The sequence below is a fragment of the Myzus persicae genome, unplaced genomic scaffold (genome assembly GCF_001856785.1).
Source record: "Myzus persicae strain clone G006 unplaced genomic scaffold, MPER_G0061.0, whole genome shotgun sequence".
Taxonomy (NCBI): Eukaryota; Metazoa; Arthropoda; class Insecta; order Hemiptera; family Aphididae; genus Myzus; species Myzus persicae.
The window spans coordinates 469,427-491,178 of NW_019103956.1; the positions used below are offsets into that span (position 1 = coordinate 469,427).

General features: G+C 34.7%; 1 protein-coding gene across 4 annotated transcripts in view; it reads left to right on the forward strand.

Annotated features, from left to right (window-relative positions):
* LOC111036892 (rap guanine nucleotide exchange factor 2) overlaps nt 1–21,752 on the forward strand; it is a 68,211-nt gene that overhangs the window by 23,963 nt on the left and 22,496 nt on the right. The window contains exon 1 of one of the 4 annotated variants that reach the window (XM_022319159.1): nt 6,234–7,196. The exons of 1 other annotated variant lie outside the window; for it this stretch is intronic. Coding sequence is in view for 1 of the 3 variants with exons in the window: in XM_022319157.1 (XP_022174849.1) it covers nt 19,246–20,171 (926 nt within the window). In the remaining 2 variants the exon portion in view is untranslated. Of the gene's footprint in view, nt 1–6,233; nt 7,197–19,129; nt 20,172–21,752 lie in introns of those variants that run through there. 2 more of the 4 variants (XR_002604819.1, XM_022319157.1) reach the window with 2 other exon arrangements.

Here is a 21,752-nt window from a genome sequence, read left to right on the forward strand (position 1 = left end):
AATATATTTATGTCTTATAAAATGTATCACCTAGCTTCCAAGGCGTCATTGATAAATAATCTTTATATAATTATTTTGTGAAATTGCCTATCGAGTATAGAGTATCATTCTATCATCCTTCAACCAAGTGGTTTCTATTATTTGAATTATTGTGAGTAATATTGCATGCTAACAAAAGTTTACTGAACTAAAATAAATAATCGAAAATTTGAAAAGTATTCTACAATATTATTATTATATTATTATTCATACAATTTATTAGCTTTAATTCTGTATACTGTTTTGGAATTTGGATAGTAGTGTTTATTTCTGCTCACGGTTGTTTACAACTTATAAACTATCAAATTAATAGTGTTGGTTAGATTTGTTTTGTTAAAAAGAAGACATTTAAATATATTGTTGATTTAACTTTAAGCCTAATGTTAAGTAATAAGTAATTGTTATTTATGCAATTAAAAATAGAAGAATACGTTTTAGTTTTAAAACTAATAATTATTTATTCATAACATATTCACTTATAGCATTCAGTATATTTTACTATTTAAATTATAATAATATCATTTATTTTAAGTAGATAAAAAAAACTGACGTTGTCAATACGGTTATAAATTAGAATATTTTATACAACATATTCGATGGATATATTACATTTTAGACTCGATTTATTTTTAGAATGTTTTGAAACTATTTCTCTTATCCTGTCCTATAACGTAATGTCCTGTAACTCCCTCGGCAAATACGTAAAACAAAAAACGCCCTAGCACACACTGTCACCGATAACTTCCTTTTTCATTGTGTACATATTGTAACTGATAAATACAATTATCTGATTCGATGTTTTGCATTCTGTTTATTTAAAACGTAAATAATAAATATCGATTATAATTCAATAGTTTTATATTACATTGTCATTTGTCACGCAGACGCAGTTATATATAAACAAATATTAATTATTTAATAATGAGTATACATATAAATTTTATATACTCGTATAAAATGCTGACTTTGTACATTTTTAACAATGCTCAATATTATGAATTATATTTTATCGTAATTGTCTTCGGTCTGATTGTTTCAAAAAATTGTTCGATTCATTAAACGATTAATATCAATGGGTTTGTAGGTACTTATTGTAATGCGACACAAGCTGTTAAACACTTAACGAATCCGACCGAGCAAAGGGGTCTTGACGTGACGTGATACGCTTACAATAGGGCTTGAATTGGACTTAATACTCGCCCACTTTTGGGGATCAAGACCCGATGCGGGTTCGGATTATGGTTGATTTTAAAGAGTGCAAAGGAGGACTGTGGTTCGGGCCAAAAAAAACGCCTCTGATAAACCAGAACGTTAATAAACTTTTTATCTTCGTCCTACGCCGTATATAGAACAGCAGATTACTTGTCTCCTTATTATTTTTTTTTTTTTTGCTACATTAGAACAACATGTGGGATGTAATATGGAACTTATTATTACACGTGTTATTTTAAAGGGAGTTATAAAAACAAAAAAACAAAATACATTCACGGACACACGGAAATATTACTGACGAATAGACAAATATAATGTCGTATTATAAATAATAACGCATATCATGTTAACTCGAATGTGCCATCCGTATATGAAAATACAATATTTATATTATTGCGCTACAGGCATTTTTTTAGGTAGGTACATACTTTAATAATTATAATGTATAAGTACATTATGAGTTTGTGACTATACTTTAATCCAGATTCCGAAGAATACACATAATTTTATGTAAAAATTATTGCATTGTTGTTGTCTAATATTGTTATATATTTTTTTATAAGGAAATAATTTAAACTCAAACATTCCAGTGTATAATAGTATATAGACTAGACAATTCCGTGTAATACTTGATTGCCGTGGATTTAGTTTGTCCTATTAAATTATTGCATTGTTGCTTTTGCTAAAACGTTCTAATTCATATGAATGCCATTATGTATATTTTTCTGAATGAATGATTTCCTAACAATAATAACTATTGGAATTTTACCTTACAAAACATAACTATACTGTGTAGTGTCAGTAAATTTAATGTTGCACACAATAGTGGTTTGTGGGTTGTGTATTATTATAGACAGTTATTAGATTAGACATTTAGATATTAAACCTCACGAAAAACCAATATTCAGGGTATCGAGCCGGTCGTTAAAACTGCAAATATTCCACTCTCCATTAGAAAACACTGCGAGGTATTTTACTCTGATTGTAATTTAATATGCTTGACAGTGCTTGGTGTACCTACTACCTATAGTTATTTTTAAGTCGTCAATATTGCAACAATATTATAATATAAATTAAAATTATCATCACTATTTAGTTGCTTTCTCATCAGTCTACGTTGATTTTTAATAAATCGCCAATTCTTATGAAATGATTTAAAATATTCAAAGTTTTCAATTATTGTAATATACTAATATGTATAATTATTGTAACATATTTTCTAATAAATATAACTATTAATTACTGACATAAAGTGAATAATGACCTGTGAAGTATAATATATATTAAATACATAATTATTAGGGCAGTGTACAATTATTATTCCAAGTAAATCAAATTTAAACAATAATTAACAATTGAAAAATTATGTTTCTTCAAAATTTTAATATTAATATTTTTTGTTATTCCGCACACGTCAAAAAAATAGAACATTGATATTTCGCATATCGTCAAAATATATTTGTAGTCATATTCTCCACCATGCCTAACAAAAAATACGTAATTAGGAAGATACAGCGTTTAAATTGTATATTTTGAATCGTGATAAAAAAGTTTAAAGTAAAAAAGTCAGGGTAAAAATGTCCAAGGTAAGAAAGTCCTGTATATATATGTTATAATATTTAAAATAATTAATTTTAAAAAAAATTTAAGTACTATAATTAACCATTATATAGGTACTTAGTAACATTATCGCCGTATGCATAATATATTATAATGATTTCTCAGTTTAATTAAGTATTAACTATTTAGTTAACTATCCTAATAAAAAAAAAATCCGGTTTATATGAATGCGTAACAATTTTTTAAATAATATATTTAACCGATATATTTTGCTAATATTTCGGCGATATTGGTACCTACAAGATTATTTATTAATTTCGTCAGGTAAATAATTTAGTTACAATTTATATTAATACTAATTGGGAGTTTGGTTGCGTTTCATATCATATTTTTTCTTTTACTTAATTATGTGTTCAAGACTTTTTCTCAATGGACATTTTTTCCTAGGACTTTTTGGTAGTATACCATATATTTTATATGGTTATAAAACGCACATTGAATATTATCTATAATTTATAATTATTATATTATGTTCAGTGTATACGCATGTATTTAAGCCACTGATTGGATGAATGGAAAGAGAATCAACTATGGTTCAACAAAAACGTATATAAATGTGTAGGATAAAATAATTCGGACGTTGTTGTTGTGTACATAATACATTATTATAACAATACCCTCTCTGTGATCCATATACGTTAAGATTCTCAGTGTATAATATAATATTATATCCTACATAGTATATACATTTGAGCGGTATTCATTGTATTAACTACCTATATTATGTATACGGTAGATCCTGCGGGTCATGTGGGATGACATTATAATATCCTATGGGAAATAAATTCAAAATACGTCAAATTATGGCCCGGGGTAAACGCCCTTATTAAATATGCAATATCCATTAAAACCACCAATAAATCTCTTTACATTTTAGACAGCTAGCCGCGAGAATGTATTATTGTGTAAGTATATTGCTCGGGGGTTGCCCAATCAGATACAGGAATTGAGTGGAACTTATATATAATATGTACTATATGCTATGTGGTATATGCAGCACTGTCCTTAGGTATATGGTGGACAGGCTCAAGACCTAGGCCCGGTGTTGAAAAAAAAAAAATGGGTGATATATAGATTCAAAAATTATCTTGTTTTTTAGTATTTAAAATGTTATGTTTTTTAGAGAATTGCCATTTTAAAAATACTTGGAAGTATAGATGTATGTTCGGATTCACAATTATTTTCGCACCAGGCCTAGAAAATCCTTAGGACAACCCGTGCATAAAATTATTAAATAAATTAGTAAGAGTATTCGCGATATGTACCATAATAAACACGTAGTTAAAACAATACGTCGCCACGAATTGTCATATAGTGCGTGGATGTTATAATTGATCTATAGGTGAAATACTGAAATATATCCATTAAACATGACGATGGAAATTACAAAGAGATCGCTCTTGATCACAGTTGTACGGATTGTTTGTTGAATCTGTGGTGTTTTTAACCGAATACGACAATTGAGTGTTTCGTTTTTATGTATCGAAAAATAAAACGAAAGTACACCACACAATTATTATAATAGTATATTATAGCCGTTTGACCCTCGAAACACGCGGAGCAAGCGGCAAGCGCGTTCCGTCGTCTCAAGGCTTCTCTGATGCAGTGGCGGTCGTGTTCAATATAATAATAATATAATAGGAATCTATACTACTTTATCTATCACTACCTACCTACCAGTGCTTTACGACGATAACTGATAATACTTGCTAATTACACGCATAACGTATAACTAAAGGGTGATTTATCAACTTGTCACCCGTCTGATATAGGAAATTGTCTGGTGACGACGGCGCCGCGAACGCGGTGTATGGTGCGTATACGTACTGACGTATACGACGAACGCCTGCAAAAGTTTTCGAGAAAACAAAAAAAACCGTCGTTTGACCTCGACCTTCGCACGACGGCGTATTCGGGGTGTCCAACTACAACATAGGTCTTATATTATCATCTAAAACTCTAAACAGTGGTTTTATGGATACCCTTTTAGATATTTTAAAATTTTTTTCAGCGGCCCCTTATGTTTAAAAAAAAAAAATTGATTGATGAATTCTGAATATTACGTGTAAACACCAACTGATTTTTAATTACTGGTATATTAATATAAAATTAGTATTTTATAATTAATGGTAATATACAATTATTTCGTTTATATTATTTAATTCATGTATTGTAGTGTAATTGAATGAATTTGGTACATTTTTTACTACGTAGTCTAGCCATAAACAATCATTTAAAGTTCAACCAAAAAAAAGTTTCGATTTTTAAAAAGTTTATACTAATGCAATTTTAATACGGTTATCTAACATACTTAAACATATAATATTTAATTCATGTATAAAATTGGTAAATACCTTTACACAATATAAAGCTACTAGATAAAACTAAAATCATTAAACATTATTAATTATGTAGTACAATTAGTAACGGATGACTATTGTTATAATTTGATATACATAATAATATAATATCTACTTTATTTATGCAGTGACCGCTAGTAGTAATTTGGTTTTTATCTTCTTGAAACTTGAAAGTGTTACTAATTACTATGTTTAATAACTAAAGGTAATATACAATATTATAACTTATTTATTTTTAGGTCTAAAAATAAAATGATTGTACCTAAGGTCGTGTAAGTTTTTTATGCGTGGTTGGTACACTGATGTAAAGTTGTTGTCTTGTAATTTGTATTATTTCCATGTTTGATTTTAAAAGTGAAATTATTTTGACAGTGAAAAGCATAGAAGCTTTGAAGAATAATTGTATTTTACTGGTAATTTCGTTGTACATGGGTATTTGGAGAGTGTCCTCGTCTCCCTCTAGTCCTTTATTAGAATAATTTTTCAATATTCCACTTGTAATATAAAAGTTTATTGCGATTTGCGACCCACTGGGACCGGACACGATCCGTATACATTCAATAAACACCACTGATCTGCAAGGTTACCGCAGCGAACGCGGTGTATACGCGCGCACTTCGGCGGCGGCGTCTCGTCGTAATTGTGCTGTATAATATAATATACAATAATAATATTATAGTAGCAGCAGTAGAGTAGTAGGCGCGTCATCCCCGTCACGGTGCGGCGGCGTGTGCAACGGGCATACACACACACACACACGCACGCACGCACGCACGCGGACGCGAGAAGGGGCCCTTTGCCAAATGAATGGGGCACGTTGACGACGACGACGACGAGACGATGGCGTGCCGGGTCCAGGTGGAGCGGTGGCGAACGGTCGCGGAGTGTGGCGGTGCGGTCGGCGCGTCATGGTGGGGATGGGTAGGAACGGCTGGCGGCGGTGACGGTTTCACGGATCGCGCATCTCCCTCGACGCCCCTCCCGCCGACCGATGGACCCCCACTCCGCCGACACGACAGTCCGTCGCGCCCATCGACGCCGTTGCATGCACGCACGCACGCACGCACATACGCACGTAACGAAACGCGACGGAGAGTTGCGCATGCGCATGGCTGAGAAATGCAACACCGAGAGTCCGGCGGCATGGCGTGTTGTCACACACCGCTCGCACACACACGCGCAGAACCGACGACTACGATCACGAGTACTACTACTACTACTATTACGTTACGTCGTTTACTTTTCTCGGCAGTCGAGTGGACGGAATAATATTCACAACAACAACCACGACAATGATAATAGATTGATAAAAATTAATGCGAAATTAAATAATAACCATAATAATTAAATACAAAATTATTATTAATTCGTCTTTGGTAGTTTTCTCGGTGTTCGTGCTTCGGTGCTCAAGTTTGCGTGCGTGCGTGCGTGCGTATTATCAAGTGTAAAAAATAACATTTTTGTTATCGTTATCATCGCGGTCGGGCGTTCGTCGTGTCAGCCGCGCGCACATTAGTGCACATTACACACTCGCCGTGTGTGGTTCGCATCGTTGAATTCGTGTTTTTCTTTTTGTCTGCTCACAGTGTTCGTAAGATTCGCGGTGTCTGTTTGCTGTTCGTCGCGTATTTATAACCTAACAAAAACTCGGCTTAGGTTGTGCGCGCGCGCGTGTATACTATGTTGTGTTATTATTATGTGTGGCGCCGCGTGTGGTGATCTTACACGCGAAAACAATGATGTTGGTCGCATCGGCACAACAACAACAGCGACGACGACGACGACGACGGCGATAACGGAACGGTGAAAGGATAATATTCACTCCGTGCGGTGTACGTATATATCTCGATATCGCCGAGACGTACCTACCTACCTATACCTACCTACCTAGTTCGGTATTTGATTTTTTTCAAACTCACGACCCGGTATTCTGGACAAACGCCGATCGCCTTCGGAAAATGAAAGGTAAACCGTTTGTACTGTACCCGTAATAGCCATTAGGTACTACTGCTGAATTTGCGTCGATCATATTATATAATTTTAATTTGTATGCATTTCGTACGTTAAGGATAGGATTTATTGTGTGAGCGCGCATGCGCGTCCGTGGATATGTGTGCAATCGTCGACAGAAACAACAGTTTCGAATATCATTATCATTATTATTATTATCATCATCATCATCACCATCATCATCATCATCATCATTATTATTATTATTACACACGTACCACCTAGTCGTCGTCGTCGTGATATACAATGTACTTGTTTCCTCCGAGACGAACAACGAGTGACGACGTTAGGTACGCGTCAGCGTTACGACGCATACAACTGACGAACAATATTGGTAGATTACCGTCTATGATGGTGTTGGTGCTATTCAATTCCCGTAACATCTCTCACCGCGACATGTCCTCATCAGTGTGCGCACAGGCGACAGACGGTCGAACGGTGAACAAGTCGTCTGTTAATAATAGACTGCCGAACAAAACGATAGCATTGCTATGTCGCTAATTATGGTGTAGAATGTGTAGATAGTTGGCCAAACTACGTGATACCGTTAAGTGATAACCACCGTTATAAATAGGGCTAAGGATTGTGTGGCGAAATAAATGGATAATAAAGTGTCTAAGATTGCTCAGAAAATCGCAAAAACAAATTCATTTGTGAAATTTTAGCTAATAAAATGATATTATATTGAGATTATAAAACGAATTACCATGTAATTGCCGTTTAAAACATTTTCCCTAAAACTTAGCCTATGGGTTCTAAATGATCTTTCAGCATCAACTGATGTGTTGTAGGGAATACTACTTCATGTCTTCGCGTAAACTAAATCGTTAAAATTATTTGGCTCTACATTAATATTATGCCATTATGAATGTTCGTATTGGTGTTTCACGTAATTGTAGGTAGGTTAATAAAATACAGTAGATAATAGGAAATACTTTAAGTGTTCGTGACGATTTTGCAAATATTATCAAGTAAGCAGATTCAAGGAAAAATAGAAAAAAAGTTAACTTCATTTTAACCAAAATGATACAGTACCTACCCATATCTTATCTATGAGAATTTATCAACTTTCCATCACACCTACCAAAAACGTTTGGAAGTTACAATAAAATCCTGCCCCTGGCTTATTAATGTATGGCGTCGTTTTAGTGATGAACGCTGGATAGTCGATCATGTTTACAATGTTTCCGTTCAAATATTGCTATATATATGTAAATAAGGCTTAGGTTAACCTAGGGGTCGGCAATTAGTTTCAAAGGCAGTCCGGATGTTATGAAAAAAATGTTGAAGGTCAGAACACCCATATTTGTTTTTTGTTTAGCCAGTTATTTTAGGTCTAAACGGGGCGACAAATATTGAAAAAAATCAACATTTTAGTAAAATATTTTTGGCAGTCCACTGTCTGGATTTAAATTCAACTGTGCATTGAATATTAAAATGTGCACACAAAAATAGTCTCTTAGAAATTTTCATCTAGTTAGTTCGCTCGACTGTGGAATTCGACATTTTCAATGTTACATCATTGGTATTCATTGTGATAAACCAATGATGGGCAAAGTTCAAACCATTCCAACCTAAATAGCGTGTTGTTAATCATTGTCTGCACCGGCCTCGAACGTTTCGTTTATTTCCATGATAGTAATAATATTATGTCCTCTTCATCATAATACGAGTATAATAGGTTTTATTAGTTATAAATGTATAATCCATAAACGACTGACAATAAGTATAAAAAAATCAATTGTTTAACTAGAAATGTATTGGCTGTACTGAGATATTATATTGTAGATTAATAACTATTTATCGCTTATATCATCTTTGAATAAATTGTTTCATTACATGAATCGTGTAAAAAAATGTCGTGAGAATGTGACAACTTTATATTCACCAAAGGTACTCGTCAGATAATTTAAATAGTTTTTGAATTATATTTAAACACCTTCAAAGTACAATGATTATCTCCTTCAAATATGGATTCATAAACATGTATTATCAGCCTACCAGAAACTTAATTGTTCATTAAACGCACCACTATTTAAATATGTATAAATTGTCGAACAATATTATAGATATCACTTTATCAGTAGATTAATAGTGACGAACTGATTAATTTATTAAAAACATTAATTAAATTATATTTTCAATTGATTTTATCATATTCTTAATATAATTTGGAACATTATTTTTCCTATACATTTTCGGTGTTTATCGAGGTGTTTATAATGTCCAGACCGGTCCAGACAATGTACAATTATTTATTGTATTTATTAAGTCTGTTTAGTTGCGCAGTTATACGTATCTTAGCAACTTCTAGTGTCTACAATAATAATTTGATGATAAGTGATTACTGATTAGGTAGTGATTACTGATCACTGATATTTAGTTCATGTATTTGATGAGTCGCTCGTTTTTCAGTTAAAAATACTTTAATAGTAAGCTTGAACAATTGTTAGCAATAAACGGGGTTATCTTGCTAGAAAAAAAAAATCGTTCAAATGTTCATGCTAGCTCTACGAATCGTATCTGTACAATTTGGGAACCAATCATTCGAGATTCTTGGCATAATATGTTAATTTACATTTAATTAGCCCCGCGCGCTTATTATTTTTGTCTCGATGCATTAATAATTGCCGCTTTGTGGAGTCCGACGATAATGTGACACTGCTTACCCAGTCTGTATTACCAATTTATTGTGAGTTAGAAATTTTAAACACGAACTGATCACGATTCACGATCACCCACCTGGCTTATGTAACCCTTTCGTAACTACATATATGTTGTTAATAAGAAATAACCATAGGTAATAGGTATTGTATACGATACCAGTGAACCGTTGAGAAATTCGCAATTGCCTTTTCCATTTTGACGCACACAAATGAGCTTGTTTCTTCGATGATATTAGTAATCGATCGATATAAAGATTTTTCGAGAATATTTTTGAAAACCACAACGATGATGATTGAACTTGGATCAACTATAAAAAAACTATCGTCGAATCTAGTGCGTCATACATTCGGCATTCGGAATCTTATATTACATGCTATAATTTTATCGACAAAAACCAATTTTATGTTTATTATACATTATTGCATTCATTCTAGAAAATTGGTCACGAAGTTCACATACACGGAAATTAGTTTAAGTGACAATTTGCATTAGTCAATTCGCCACAGCTGCCGACAGTCAATTATTTTTATATAGGTATTTGTATGAAACACTCGGATGTAACATAGTGTTGGGTGGTTGGACGGATCGTGGAATATTGTCGTCGAACGGAGAAATCAATATCATAATATTATGTCGACGTAAAATTTTTGTCGCGATTATTGTGCTTTCTCTCTTTTCCCATTGTCGGTTTAAGGTTGTAAGTGTCGAGTTGAGTGATTTTAACACGATCGTGAACGTATTATATTGTCGCTGCCGCACACATTTTGTACGCGATCGACAACGATTTTAATTTAGGATTTTTTTCCGCGATCGCGTTTAAGTGCGGAAGTGAACATAACTCGTTTTGCGGACGCGTAGCGAATTCGAATTAAATATGATTTCGTATCGGAGCAATGTAATAAAAAGACGGCTGCCCGGGGAAAGCGGATTGTCGCCGACACAAAATCGCGCCAATATACCCACCGATGTAGTTAGTACTTTCTAATGATTTCTACGTGTTCGTAGTAGGTACACTCGAGCTATGAGCCATGTCTTTTCTACGTCTTGATCTCAAATGAAATTTGAAAACGTTTTGCCGGACGCGTTGCAAGATTTCTCGAAATCGCCTTTTGCGGTTTCCTGTATACTGTATACACCGCAGTGTTTTACGTGGTGTTCATTTTCGGTGTTCCCCGCATAGATTCCGCAATTATAATATTATCTTCATGTTTTACATTCGTCGTCAAAAAAAACGCGATTGGTATGCTGACTGTAAGGCATATTTTGAAGTTTGAAGTCGTTAAATCACACTATTAGTATAATTAGAAAAACTCATATTTTATTAACTTAGTTTATAATGTTATGTTTATTTTGTATGTTATGCATAAAAATTCGAATAAAAATGTGTATCATTAAAGAATATTTTAGCGAAATAGAAACAAAAGAAAAATATTATTTAATACTGTATAGTATACGTGTCATGTAATAGAAATTGGAATTAAATAAAAAACAAACATTAAAAAGAATTTTTATACAAATGAAAATACTTTTGTGATAACGTATACTTTTATACAAAAGAGTTACAGTATGTGCGGTGGTCATTGTTTCCAATGGTCTTTATGTTATTTCTCGCGAAATCGCAAACGTGTTATAATAACCTCTGGAGTAGTTCATAGGAAGTGAATCACCGTTCATTGTTTTCGATGCGCTCACTTAATATTATACACATTATACCTATAGTGGATGCCGGGAGGGTATAGTATTATATTAATATTGTTCTTGCGCCAGCTTCAGTGGTTGGTGCTTGGATGTGTTAAAAGGGGCGCGGGAGGAATGGAACATATTTTACCCGGCTTAGTAAAACTACGTACTAATGAATGAACGAAATTAATAAAAACAAACAATCTGACGTTATCACTAGAAAATTATAGTCTGCAGCAATTAGCAACACACTGTTCTAAATTATATCCACGATCATTACTTTACTTGAGATACCGTGCCACAATCAGTTACCTTATTGTAATAGTATAGGGCGGAGATAATGTTTGGTTGGTTAGAAAAAGAGTTGGAAACAATAATATTTTTAATTAAACTATTTTTCTATTGTAAACACTATATACATAACAGTAGTAGTATTACCTGGTGTTACCTTTTTTAGTTTGGGGCATGATAATAATAATTAATTTTTATCATAGTTTGGGGTGTTACCTCTCATAATTCTACTCGTTTTGTGGTAGTGGAGGAGGCGAAGAGGGGCGCTTGCAAATTTAATTGCATACGGTGTACAGTACTGTTCACACGCGTATGCCCAGTTTCTGAAAATAAAACAAAGAAATCTTTTCTTTATAGCTGCAAACACTATTTCGCAACGAATATTCGAAAGCAATACCTACCGATTAATACCTACAATCAATTTAAAATAATAATAATTCTACCGACAGTCGTGTTCTTAAACTTTTGCGGTATCGTGTGTTCGTGCGCACCAAAAGTTCTGTGGCCTGCTCGATGTTTTTACGTAACGCACCGCCTCTCCGGTTTGGATAACCGGTACCCGTTTAAAATAGCCAGCAGCGTATGTTTAATATGTAATAATATATATTACTATTATTAGTATTATTATTATAGTATACATTATATTATATACTTATCTAAACCGAAAGCATCAGTATTTACCAATTATAATACAATAATTATGTCGCGTACTCCCTTCCGCTCCACAATATTACGAATTATATTTTTTGATTCTTTTGCGTCGTGTGTGTTCGCCGTTTAAGCCACGATCGCTGCAGCCGCTGTCTGTAGTATAGTAGTACAAGCAGTGTACAGCGATATTATTATACGTGGGTTACCCACACCGAGTTTGAGAAAAGTATTGTCTATTTTTTAACTTCCATGCACGCGTTGGATTGCGCATGAAACATAAAAAAAAAGGTAATAATAATACGTAGTGGAATTTCTATCCCGCTCCTATGTTGCCGCAATAATAATCGTATCGCGACGTGTGCAGTGTATTTTTGTTGTTGTCGATGATGGTGATGATGTTGTGCAGTGTGATAATAATGATATACATATAGAACGTCATAAATCATAGATTGCGACACCATTGTAAATTTGTAACGGATCTCCTCTCGTCTCACGCCTATACATGTATAGAGGTATCTACTTATACATTATATATATACGTCGCACTGTTTTCCGGTCGACGACGGCTATCGGTGGGCCGGAAATTTCCTGCCTGACTGTAGCACATTATACTATACTGGCTGTAGAGTGTGTACAGACGGTCTCTTCTCTTCAACCATAATATATTATGTACACATGCACCTACTCTCGTCAAAGTGAGGTACTCGAAACCGTCCGTGGCGCCTTAAATTTATCGGATTTTCCGATTTTGTATACCGAGCCATGATGATATTATATAATTGAAATGCAATTATTCACAGACCACGGAACGTAGTTCTTACAACCTGTTGGAAAAAAAACGACTCAAGGCCATTTTCTTTCTAAAAAAGCAACGTTTACTCCCTCAGTTTTTAAAAGGACAAAGCGTTTGTTTGCATATGTATATATATACATATATATATATATCAACAGTCAATCCCTTTTGGTATTATACCGTCTACGAATTACTATATGTGCACAATACATACGGGAAAAAAATTATCCATGTCGGGGAGAAAACGTCTCTTATATCTAAAAATTATCAGGGATAATATGTCCATATCTATCGAATAAAATTGATCTTTTTATGACGTATCAGTACCACATGCTGCAATTTTAGACCCAAGCAATGTACAGTGTGTTAGTATTTTACGCGACGAAAACTACTAACGGCTAAACGCAATAATATTATTGTAATATCTTTGTGCTACACAATAATAATATAATTGTACAAATGTAGTATGTACAATACAATTATTATGTAGATGGGCGACTGTTTGTAATAACGGCGGCGATCTGCTGGGCGAGGCGTCACGGGTCGTTCGGCACATTCTTCGTTTTTATAATAAACGAGGTATATACTACCCGTTGTTGTTGTGTATAGACAATTTTGTTGGCCGAAATTGACCTTTTTCAAAAAAACTTTTTAATACGGACTAAACTCAAACGACCAACGGGGAGAAAGCTCTCTTGCTGATTCCGCAGTCGGTTTTTTGCTAATAAATATCATAATATTATAATTATGACGGATTTCTGCAGAAATCATACAAAATAGTTCCTATTGTTATTATTATTCGGTTATAAGCTCATCAAATCCTTGGAGACTAGAGACGAGCATAATACGGGCATTATGTGTACGAAAAACGTATGCGATGCGATAAAAAATATTTGTTAAATATTATATATTATTATGTTTATAATATTATTCGATTTTTACGTTATGTTATTTTTAACGAATTATTATGTCTTAACTACTTTGGAAAAATGTATATTTCGTACTAACATGATGTAGGTTAGGTACTATATAGCCACCGGGTAAACTGATACATACTAAACTAATATATTATATAATTTAATAAAACGATACATATCAAATAAGACGTATCTGTACAATTTCAACAATGTCTTCCGTTTTTATTTATTAATTTATTAATTTAAAATTATTTATCGTTGTGTTGAACATAATAATATTTTATTCTATTGCTCTTGTTCTATACTCCTTTTACTCTGTTTACTTTGTTCTATGTGTGCGTTATATGCTCCTATATGATTATATAAATGATGTGATTAAAATTTGAATTTGAAATTATTACATTTCTAATTCATATTATATTAAGGAGGGCGCATTGCGAGACAACACAAATGAAATGAAAATAAATTGAATTATTACGTTGGTTATTTTGTCAATTTATTTCCTTTGTTATTATATATTGATTTTGTATTTATTTCATGAACTAAGCGCAAATAATTACGAACGAAATATTTTGACCAAAACCGCTTTTTTCATTGAATTAATTTTCAAAATTATAAATGCATCATTTTGTATATTTTGTTTCTTATTACTATCTACCTAACTAGAATTATAAACCTAAACAAATTTATTAAAAATAAATGTTATTGTGTTTATTTCTTCAAAAACTGTAAAATACAAAATTAATAATTATATTTACCTACTAATTTTTATATTATATTACTTATACAAATTATCTTTTTCCTATTTCGGTAATATTTTAATTATGCAAGCAACTACATAATATTATTTTACTCGGTGAATTGAGAATAGATTAATGAAAAACACAACTGAAAATTTATCCAAAAAGTGTAATTTTGACTAATTGGCGAGTAATAATAATATTAATTAATTATTTTATCCATTAATATTAATGTTTAATTTTAACTTCTTATAATATAAAACTACCCTCAAGTTATCCATTTTAAAATTCGCTTCATAAATCTGTACTGTGTGACGGATATATTTCATGTTTCACATAAGGTTTTATCGTTTTTTCTAGTAAGTTGTATAAAATATTATATGCCACCACTTTTATTACTTCGAATTATAGCTATATATTGTGTGCGTACACTCACAATAAAACGATTATTATTTTTAAATTCTGATAAATTGATTGATGTCGCAGACCTTGTAACATAATTTTTATTTCGAATATACTTTAATTTGCATTTAATTGAATTTGAGCGTTTGACAGTTGATGATAAAAATTATAATGGTAAGCTTATAATACACGAACACGATAAATGGTAAATTGAATCGTTTTCCCGAGGTTTATTTTATAATTTTAAATACGAGCAATAAGTATTTGATTGTATAATTTGTAATGAATAAAAAAAAAACGCAAGCACGCAGCGTCCAAAGACCGTGCATGGCGCGTTATATACGTATTGTGTAATAATATTATACGTTTATATATTTGTTTATTATATATCTAAAAAAAAAAAACATGCAATGTCACCGACATCCGGGGCCTGCCACCGAACGATAATACTACCGACGCTGCAACACGATAATATTATATTATTATAAAAATGAAAAATAACGGCTAACACGACCGTTCCCTTGACGGTTTCGCCTAAAAAAAAAAAAAATACTAAAATATATATCCACCGAAATTGGACCGTACTCGATTGGCGCTCCATTGTTTCGTACACGTATAGGTACTTGTAATACATAGTTTTGCGGGCACTGGCCACCGTGGCTTTCACTACTATATGGAATATGATAAATATAATATTGCTCGGAAACGGTAATTTATATAGGCTGCGATAGGAAAATTGAAATGCCAAATGTTTCTCCTAATATCCGTTTAATTTTACAGGATGATTCACCAAGCACTCTCGCCACCATTAAATAATGAAAAATTCCGGTTTTTGAAAATTTAAATTTTTTTTCAGAATCATATTTTCAATTACTTAATTGTTTAAATTATTTAAGGAGTGTCCGGTGGCGATACAAACTTTTTTTTATCAAATTATAACAAATCTGTTCTGCTGTTAAAAGTAATTGACTCTTATAAAAAAAATTGTTTGTACATCTATCTAAATTCAGACGAATAGTTTTTAAAAATGGTCTTATAAAAATATAAATATAATCCGTAATATTGAATCTATAGTATTTAACATACTCAAACAACTTTTACAAATTATAAAATGCTGATTAATTAATATTAATTATCATAATTTTTAAAGCATAGCCCCCATATCTTCCTAACCTATAATATGATCGTGGACCAAATTCCCCTAGTTAAATACTAACTGTCGAATTTTGTACATCAACATTTTCAATAAATCCTTCTGCTTAACAGAAAAAAGGTCTTTCTCATTTGGGAAAAAAATATTATGTTTTATTATTTATATTGTCACAAGACCCTCCTTAAATCGGGGATCTTCAACTAAGTTATCCATATTTGATGCTCGCGAACACATTTTTAATCATTTAATTTATGCATATTTTTAATACGAGTGCTGCCGGTGAGATTTTTTTTGATTAGTAGGTGGGCGGGCCGCTGCTTAAAAATGTTGAAGCCCCTGCCCTAAATTGTATAAAAGTGTTTGAAAACTCAGACTAAATACACTAAAATGTCCTAAAATTAGAATTTAAATAAATTCATTATAAAAATGAAAAATGGGGATTGGCCATGCTCGGTGAATCGCACCTCGTATAATATTCTTATATCGTGTAGAGGGGTTTTTCAATATTTGGAGTTTACGATTCGGATTCCGGGCCATAACAACGATCTGAAATATCTCGTATACGTGGCGGCGTATAAACCTAATCGTAAAATCCCGATCACTTTCAATGGGTTAACGTATATGTATTGTACACATGTACCGGGTGGCAGATGCAAACACAATAATATTGCCCCGAAAAATTGTCGACGGGTGGAGGGTCGTACACACTCTTCGATCTACATAAATCATGCGCGTGCGTAGGGTTTATACAAATTCTGAATCTATACCATATTATACTCTGGCCAACAAGAGAACACGCCGCCGCGAAATCTACTCTTCTGCGCATCCCCACGCGACACCCTACCGCGGGGAACCGGTCTCGATGGCAGGGTGTCGCGTGGGGATTCGCATAATCGGTTTGTACTCTCGCTGACTGAATATAGATCACGTACAACGCGCATTCCTGTCGTATAATTGTATTATTGTATTAATTGAACTTCATTTATTGTATTCATATAATTTTATAATATTATTATTTGCTGTCGGCCTAACGGCCCTAACCCGTACCGATGTGTGCCGCCGACTGCCGGAGAAATTGTCTCTATAAACTCGATGTCGCCGCGTCTCGCGCGAATTCCTTGTCACGGTTCGCATCACGAGGCACGACAATGATTCTCTATAATCGATTCGTATCGCCGTAGCACAGTTCTCGTACGTCGCGCGACTTTATAGCATAAACTCTCATCTCACCCGTGTTTTTTTAAACGAATTCACTCTTTCGCTTTATTTTACGATGTTCATATTATTAAGCTCTCGCGGTTTACTCGATATACATTATACTGGGCCCGTTTCTCTGATGGAATGTTGTGGAAACGTTCTATGATGCACACATCACTGCACGCTCGACCGTTCCACATTATATACAGAACTGTTTACCAAGCACCCTCATCCCCACTTTTTCCTTTAATGATGAGCATATTGAAATTCAAATTTTCGGAATTTTTTAGTATTCTTAAGGACATTCAAAATACCTTTGATTTAATAGATAATTTAAGGAGTGTTCGGTGGTGGTGCAATTGAATTTTTTTTAAAAATCAAATCCAATTTATTTTCCTATAAATTGTTAAGCAGATGATATTTTTGAAATTATTATGTAAGTATGTACCTACCTATAATTTGAAATTGGAACGAGTAGTTTCTGAGTTATTAGACTACGTACTAAAGATAATGCAGTTGGAAAGATATGGGAACTTTATGATGACTTTAAAATTAAAGAAGGAAAATAATATTTTACTATTATCATTTTTAAATTTGTAGAAAAGTTTTGAGCATAATAAATATTACCTATGTCCTATATATATATTAAATATGGTTTATGGTTATTTTATAAGCTAAACAATTTTTATGGAATATTATCTTTAGTAAACAAATTTTAATAAGTAATACACAGTTTAGTAATACCTACTCGTTCGAATTTCAATTTAGATGCATGTAAATAAAAAGTTCAGGGAAAAGTTCAAAAAGATCATGTGCAGCAAAAAGGGTTGTCCTCATTTGAAGAAAACGTAATTTGTATCGCTGTACAAGACAATTATTGCATAACAAACTTGAGTTTCTAAAATGTAGCCCCACAAATTTCAAAAATCGAAATTTGAATAAACTCTTCATTAAAGAAAACATCGGGGAAGTGTATGGATGGTGAAACACCCTGTATAGGATTACGCGTCGTGTACAATAATAGTAATAATAATAATATAATATGTGCGTTCGTCGAGCGCTAATGTTTTTCCATATAATGTCGTATGTATATGCGATGATAATATGTATTCGATGGTGGGTCATGAGGGGGTGGAGAGGGCACGCCGAAATTCTCCGAGAGAGCGAGCGAGGGAATCGGCAAACGGCGACTACGACTTTTGTGGCGTTGGCGTGGGCGGGCGGCAGCGGCGGGAACGACCCTGCCCGCACCGGCACCGACGCACTACGTGCCATCTGGCGTGAGCATGCCCGCACACACCACCGCCACCACTACCACTCGCGCACCGCGTCGCCGGGGATGGGTTTAGGCGGCCCGTGCGCGCAGTGCCACCGTCGTACCGACAGTGGTGAATCGTGCGTGGCGTCCGCATCGGTCCGTCCGGGTTTGGGTCGTCGCGCGCCGCGGTCGTCGTCTGTGAACTCGCTCCGCACATGCTGCTGCTGGAAGCCGGTGCCGAGGACGACGACGACGATGAAAAAACATTCCAAGCAACTTGAGAAGCGCATCGACGACCAACGACAGCTGCTGCTGCAACAGCGGTTGCAGGGGACGGCCGCCGACAAGCGGAGACCGTCGTCGTCGTCGTCGTCATCGTCGTCGAAATGCAAAAACGGCATACTGAAAAACGAGTCCAGTCCCGAACTGTCGCGGCCCGCTTCCCGCAAGTCCAGGCAGTACTTCCTGGAACCCATCCGTCGGTGGAATTCGTTCCACAACAGCCGCGAACGCAAGTCCAACGCCGCCGCGTCCACCGACACGGCCACCCCCGCTTCGCCGTCGTCGTCGTCCACTAACAACCTGCCGTACCTGCAGACCTTGGTCAACTTGCAGCGGGAGTCTAAGAGCGCTTGTGCCCGGCTCGCGCAGTCTGTGTTACCCAAAACGCCGCGGGGAGCCGAGAGCGCACCGGTCCTCGGCGGGGCCTCTTCTACCACCGTCTCTGCGACCGCCGACGATGTCCAGTCGCCGAAATCGCTCCAGCAGACCGGCGCCGGATGTCCGGCCAAAAAACAAAACTCCAGCCCGAACCTGTTGTTGGTGTACGACCGCCGGCAACAGGGTGTCGCGGCAGGAGGAATCGGTGGCGGTAACAGCCTGACGAATTCACCCCGTCGTTCGGCCAGAAGGCCGAAAACGCCTCCTCCGCACCCTCACCACAACCAACAACAACAACAGCTAGCGGCGGCGGCGGCGGCTAATAGCAGTAGTAGTGTTGGTGGCGCGGGGTCGGAAGCTACCAGTTCTTCGAAAATACCGTTCGCCATAATGGTGGGTGACACGCCGATTGTGTGTCAAGACACCGTGCCCAGAATCAAAGCGATCCGCGCGGATTCGGTGACGGAGAAATCGTCGTATCTGGCTGTCGACTTGTCTCCGCACCGTCGATACTCGTTTTGGTCAGTAAAACGCGCTTAAAACCTCTTTTGGCAGAGCCAACCGCGCAAAATTACAACTCTGGAGATATATATTTTTTTTATTATCATTTCGGGGCGAACAAGTCACGTGTGACCAGAATGTAATAATAAGGATAATGTAGGACGCTTAACGCGCACTTTTAACAGTGCGGAGGCGTCGTGTTTGTGCAAAACCACGAACCACTGATCAGATTTTTTTCGTTTTCAAATTGGTCATTGACAGGTATAATTTGTGTCATCTATACAATAATAGTCCTATTTGTGTGTAAATGATCCATAGCCAAGCATATCGCACTTGTGGTTCTGAAATTTGGTACAGAGGTTTTCTTACACCCGAGGATGTCACCTTAATTTTTCAATATTTGCATTTTGAAGACTAGCGACAACGAGGTGATTTTTTGGCTCACGAAAAACGAATATTTATAAAATTATATATGACGTTGCACAAAATAAAATAACTAGGTATACCTACTATTATAATTGAACAGAATTTTTAATCTGAATCTTATATTTAGAGTCAAATCGCTCGATTGACTGTTTCAAGAATATTATGTTTAGTTTTCATTTAACGGAGCTTAAGACAGACTAAATCCACTTCCACTATTTAATTTATTACGGGCAACGCCATGCAGGATCAGCTAGTATAGATGTATCGCTTTCGTCACATACTCACATGATTATATTATATCATACGATATTGTATTACTCATATTATTTGTATTCCTGCTGCATAATGCATGGTGTCTTTATTATATTCTGTATTTCCTCGGTGATAAACTTGTCGAATTAATACAAAAGATGTATATAATTTTATTTTTTAAGAGACATTCTGTTATTATACGGGCAAGAGTAATAATAGAGGTTATACTGTGTGTGTGTGTGTGTGTGTGTATCTGTGTAGGGGGGGGGGGGGGGGAAATTGACACGAACGAATAACGCTAATGCAACTACTGATGATAGCTTGGGGTTTTTCATATCGAATATCTGCTAGGTGACATTTTACATCAGATATTGCATAATTTACCTATCTTTGTCGAATGAAAAGTTTTAGTTTAATAACACTGAATCGCGTTTAACTCCGATCGGGTTATTGATGTCTTTGTGGTAGGCATTCAATCGGCATTAGTCATCCACTCCTCGTTTTTTAAATATTATATATTATATTATATGTACTACACAATATTTTTTTTTTATTATTATTATTACCCATATAGGTTTATAATATTGTATATTATGTACATTTTTTATAATATATTACAAATAATGTATATGTATTTCGCTAATGAAGTTCGTGGTTTCGTAATTATCTATAATAAAATACTCGTGACAGATATTTTTTATTATATTGGTTTGATCTAGATTTCATAGTATTTTCGTTTGAATGACCTGTTCAAAAAATATGTCCCCACTGTAAATCGAATAATATAATAATGGCGTCCTTATAGGAATTTCATAAGTGTTCCGTTATTCAGAGCTCGCCATCTATTTACCCTATTTGTTATTGATATATATATTTATATTGAGCGAATATTAGACAAAACTATAAATGCTAATGGGATTTTA